The sequence below is a fragment of the Hyla sarda genome, unplaced genomic scaffold, assembly GCF_029499605.1.
Source record: "Hyla sarda isolate aHylSar1 unplaced genomic scaffold, aHylSar1.hap1 scaffold_18, whole genome shotgun sequence".
Taxonomy (NCBI): domain Eukaryota; kingdom Metazoa; phylum Chordata; class Amphibia; order Anura; family Hylidae; genus Hyla; species Hyla sarda.
Genome location: NW_026608445.1, coordinates 1009067 through 1015117, shown reverse-complemented (window position 1 = coordinate 1015117; position 6051 = coordinate 1009067). Strand labels below are relative to the sequence as shown.

The window sequence follows — 6051 nt, the reverse complement described above, 5'->3', positions numbered from 1 at the left end:
AGTTTTAATTTTCTCACATTTAGCACATGTTGATTTTTTATACTTCCTATAAAGTTTTCAACTTAAACAACAACAGCTCTCAAGAATAAATTTGCTTAATGTGCAATTAACCCCTCTCCCCAAAGATAATGTTGCAGCACTAATTGGACTGAGAGTCTCTAAACATCAAATCTTATCATTAAGCAATTGGAAAATGTTAATTTGACCCGCTCATAGAAATATATATATATATATATATATATATATATATATATATATATATATATATATTATTTTTTTTTTGTTAGGATAGTGTATAAAAGCCACCACCTGAATAAGTTACATTCAATGCTCATGTACAGAGCATATGAGACCACAATATCATTTCTGCAATGCCTTTATGACAGCGATATATTTTTGTTATTACTGATAAAATCAGGAATTTGGCACTATTGACTGTATCTTCTAAGAATAGGTCGATCAGTATAACAGTTTACTATTATTGGGGCTAATAGAAAATCTTTATGGTGTTATATTTTCTCTATCTTAACATCTACTGTTTCATTTTGATCCTTAAATTGTCAGTGTCAATAATTTGAAGTCATTAATACCTTATCTTATTTAAGTAGCATTCAAATGAAAGTATTTTCTATTTCCAACAATTGTAATTGGCTGGTAGTGAGTATACCCTAAGCATTATCACTGTAGTATTATTAAAATTGATTTCACCCCAAAATACAACAATATGTTAGACAAAGACGTGGAGAATGTTAACCAAACCTTGGTGAAAACCTTTCTTCTTCTTGGGCTTTCCAATGTTTTTGATCTTCAGATTGTTTTCTTCTTGATGTTTTCAGTGATGTACATGATAACCTTAGCAGGAAATGTCTTGCTGATACTTGTGGTTAGACTTAACCCCAGGCTTCAGACGCCCATGTACTTTTTCTTGAGTAATCTATCTTTGATTGACATTTGCTTTTCCTCAACTGTAGTCCCTAAAATTTTATTAAACACAATATCTCAGGACAGAAGTATTTCCTTTGTGGGATGTGCCGCACAGATGTATTTTCATTTGGCTCTAGGTGGCACTGAATGTCTTCTACTGGCAGTCATGGCATACGATAGATATATTGCTATATGTAACCCGTTACATTACACAGCAGTCATAGACGGGAGACTGTGCATAGGTCTGGTCACTGGATGCTGGATTTTGAGCTTTGTGAACTCATTTATTCTTACATTTTTAACCTTTCAACTTCCTTACTGCAAGTCCAATCTCATTAGTCATTTTTTCTGTGAGATGCCGCCACTCTTTCGACTTTCTTGCCGTGATATTTGGTTGAACGAGTTGGCAGAGTACATCTCAGGTGCTATAGTTGCACTTGGTTCTTTCATGTTAATTCTTTTGTCCTATCTTTGCATAACCATAACCGTGTTAAAAATTCGCACTAATAAGGAACGCCAAAAGGTGTTCTCAACATGTGCCTCCCATGTGCTAGTAGTATCTCTCTACTATGGCACCATCATGTTTATGCATTTACATCCTAGAGCTGCTTCTTCTTCCGAGCAGGATAGAGTTGTGACCATCCTCTACACAGTTGTGACTCCAATGGTTAATCCAATTATCTATAGTATAAGAAACAAGGATATCAAAAAAGCCATCAGAAAAACAATGAGTAATGTAGTACATCACTGATTTTAAGAGAGTATTCTCATCTTTGAAAACAGCATAGCTGGCAAGAGTATGGAACTTCACAACTATCATTAAAGTCAATGGGAGTTACTCAAATGGAGTAACTTCCCCACTTTTTTTATTTTTTATTTTATTTTATAAAATAAGAATACATCATTACATTACACAAATAAATATACAAGTAATCCTAAAAAAAAAAACCTTACCCTCCTACCCCTCCCTTCCCCCACCCGCTGACAGCTAAGCTACCTCCTCCCAATTCTTCCATTCCTTTTCTATTTTCGGGCCCAGCTTTCTCCCTCTATAATAGATCTCCTCAAATCTTCTAATTTTTTCTACTTCTCTCTGCCATTCAGCACAGTTTGGACCCTCGGGTGCAAACCATCTTCTAAGAAGAAATATTCTGGCTAAACCAAAAACCTCAATAATAACACTGTTCTTCTCCTGCTCCCTTAGTCCCATCCCCAAAACCGCAGTTTTAATATCAAATGTTATTTTTACTCTCAGTTTCGCCTCTACTGTTTAGTAAACTTCTTCCCAAAAATAATGTAATTTTGGGCATGCCCACACCATGTGGACCAACTCTGCTTCTTCCATATCGCATTTTGGACATTTTGAGTCCACTCTTTTTCCTATTCTGTGCAGGAACCCAGGTGTGTATGGTATCCTATGTATCAATTTTATCATTGAGATTTTATGGTTCATATTTAGAGACAAATGTACTATATTAGGGAACACCTCTCCCCATTCTCCTCCCTCTATCTGACCTACATCTTGCATCCATTTGACCCCGCTTTTTTGGGGGTTCCTTTCCAAGGAAGATCTAACCAGGCCCAGTACTTTTGTAGAAACAGATCGTAACCCAAATATGTAATCCATTAGTTTGTGTCTATTTATTGTCCATCTGACATTATTCTTCTCCTTCTCAAATGCGCTTTTAATTTGTACATATGAGAAATATTTATTCTGTTCCATGTTAAATTCAATCTTAATTATTCTCCACTCTTTCAGTGTGTTTTTTTCCACTAAATCATTAACTCTAACTACCCCATTTTTTCCCAGTCAGCATATTCTTTCAATTTCAAAATTTTTTCTGTGAGATTCCCCACTCTTTCGACGAGTTGGCAGAGTACATCTCAGGTGCTATAGTTGCATTTGGTTCTTTCATGTTAATTGTTTTGTACTATCTTTGCATAACCATAACCGTGTAAAAAATTTGCACTAATAAGGAACGCCAAAAGGTGTTCTCAACATGTGCCTCCCATGTGCTAGTAGTATCTCTCTACTATGGCACCATCATGTTTATGCATTTACATCCTAGAGCTGCTTCTACTTCCGAGCAGGATAGAGTTGTGACCATCCTCTACACAGTTGTGACTCCAGTGGTTAATCCAATTATCTATAGTATAAGAAACAAGGATATCAACAAAGCCATCAGAAAAACAATGAGTAATGTAGTACATCACCGATTTTAAGGGAGTATTCTCATCTTTGAAAACAGCATAGCTGGCAAGAGTATGCAACTTCACAACTATCATTAAAGTCAATGGGAGTTACTCAAATGAAGTAACTTCCCCACTTTAATTGCTTTCGGCTTCCAGACCATCTCTTACTTTTTGACTTTCATAAGTAACTAAAATATTACATTGGTTGTAAGAAAATTGGTCAGATTTGAAAACTTGCAAAAAAATACTACAGGGTGGGCCATTTATATGGATACACCTTAATAAAATGGGAATGGATGGTTATATTAACTTCCGGTTTGTGGCACATTAGTATATACACCAACAAAAAGAAAACTATGTACCCACCTGTTTGGGGTTTTTTAGACACACCCCCTGACGAAGCACAAGCGAAACGTACGTTGGGGTTGGAGCTGGTAGGTAGGAAATGCATGGCAGGATGTTATGACCTCTTTTCACTTATAGCGCTCCATCAATTCTGTGAATACTATCTGTCTAGCATTTATTATATTATATTATGTATATATATATATATATATATATATATATATATATATATATATATTGATTTTATAATCCTCTAGTGCTATTTATGACATATTTTTCCCTGTATTCCGTGTATTCATGCCTGCTGTACCTCCTCCACTTACCTGCAGTTGTTCTTGTAGTGCCTTGTTTTTACTCTTTCATGTTTTAAATGTCTGTTATCCTTATATTTGTTAAATAAAATATATATTTTTCACTACTAGTTTTCTTTTTGTTGGTGTACATGTATATTTTGTAAACTAGTGGTGGCCCTTCCCCTTGTGGTTAGGACCCTCAGTTTACGCAGAAGACTTTGTTCAGTGATGAGGCAAACTTTTATGTGGATGGTGAAGTTAACAAACAAAACCACCGCTATTGGTCTGACACTAACCCACATTGGATAGATCCCTCCAAGACTGTTGGAACACAAAAATTGATGGTATGGTGTGGTGTATGGGGTACAAAGATAGTGGGGCCATTCTTCATCAATAGAAACCTCAAGGCCACTGGATATGTGAAATTGCTACATGATGATGTGTTTCCCTCTTTATGCACTGAAGCTGGCAAGTTCCCTGAGTTTTTACAGCAAGATGGTGCACCACCACATTATGGGGGCCAGGTCTGAGCATTCCTAGATGAACCGTTTCCTGGAAAGTGGATTGGTCATCTTGGGCCATTTGAATGGCCCCCAAGGTCTCCCGATCTGACTCCCTTAGATTTTTATCTTTGGTGTCATCTTTAGGCAATTGTCTATACTGTGAAGATACGAGATGTGCAGCACTTGAAACTACGGATACTGGAAGCCTGTGCTAGCATTTCTCTTGCGGTGTTGCTATCAGTGTGTGAAGAGTGGGAGAAGAGGGTTGCATTGACAATCCAACACAATGGACAGTACATTGAACATATTTTATAAGTGGTCAGAAACGTGTAAATAACTCATGAAAGAAAAAAATTACATTAAAACCAAGCTCTTCCTATTGAAAAAACAAAAGTTGGATTAAAAATTCCAAATTCCATTCAAAATGGCCGCTATGGTCACCACTAGAGATGAGCGAACTTACAGAAAATTTGATTTGTCACGAACTTCTCGGAAGATGATGACTTATCCTGCATAAATTAGTTCAGCTTTCAGGTGCTCCCGTGGGCTGGAAAAGGTGGAGACAGTCCTAGAAGACTCTTTCTTAGGACTGTATCCACCTTTTCCAGCCCACCGAAGCACCTGAAAGCTGAATTAATTTATGCAGGAAAAGTCCTCAACTGCCGAGCCGAGAAGTTTGTGACAAATCGAATTTACTGTAAGTTCGCTCATCGCTAGTCACCACCCATCTTGAAAAGTTTCCCCCTCACATATACTAATGTTCCACAAACAGAAAGTTAATATCACCAACCATTCCCATTTTATTAAGGTGTATCCATATAAATGGTCCACCCTGTATTATTACAATTGTAACCATTAGGCCAAGTTCCCACATGCAGGGGAATGCATGCAACCAACATCAGGTCCCCATGCATTTACCAATGGCAATGCAGATGCTGGAATTTTTTTGAAACATCATATGGTTATTGGTAATCATATGGACATGTGGATTTGGTCGCATGCGTTCATCTACATGTGGGAAGGCGGCCTGAAAAAGTCAACTATATAATTTCATGAACCTGGTCAAAACAGTATTGGAAGTTTTTCATCTGCATTATTTTTTTCGGATATTTGATGTGACCAAAAATCTGTAATTATGGTGTTTAACCCCTTAAGGACTCATGACGTACCGCTACGTCATGAGTCCGCTCACGATCTATAACGCGGGGCCACGCCGTTATAGCGGGTTGGGCCCAGCCTCTAAGAACAGCCGGGACCTGTGGCTAATAGCACGCGGCACTGATCGCAAAGTTCTGATCAAAGTTGATTGCCGCGTCTGAAAACAAAAGTAAACCGTTCCCGGCAGCTCAGTCGGGTTGATCGGGACATCGCGACAAAATCGTGATGTTCCGATCAGCTGGGACGCAGGCGGAGGTCTCCTTACCTCTCTCCGCGGTGTCCGATTGTCGATTGATTGCTCTAAGCCTGAGCTACAGGCTTGAGCAATCGACCGCCTATCTGACTGATCCCTGCAAAGCTATGGCTTTGCTGGGATCAGCATAGGAGATCAGAGTGTGCAGTGTTATAGGTCCCTATGGGAGCTATAACACTGAAAAAAAAATGAAAAAAAAAAGTTAACAAAGGTCATTTAACCACTTCCCTATTAAAAGTTTGAATCACCCCCCTTTTCCCCTAAAAAAAAACCAGTGTAAAAAAAAATAAAAATAAACATATGTGGTATCGCCACGTGCGAAAATGTCCGAATTATAAAAATTTATCGTTAATTAAATTGCACAGTTAATGGCGTGTGCGGA

At 37.8% G+C, this 6051-nt stretch overlaps 1 protein-coding gene across 1 annotated transcript; it reads left to right on the top strand.

Annotated features, from left to right (window-relative positions):
• The first annotated feature begins 724 nt into the window (after positions 1-724).
• On the top strand, positions 725-1675 carry LOC130313978 (olfactory receptor 5V1-like). Its single transcript, XM_056552711.1, has one exon. The coding sequence runs from the start codon at positions 725-727 to the stop codon at positions 1673-1675; it is 951 nt and encodes a 316-aa protein (XP_056408686.1).
• The last annotated feature ends 4376 nt before the right edge of the window (positions 1676-6051 follow it).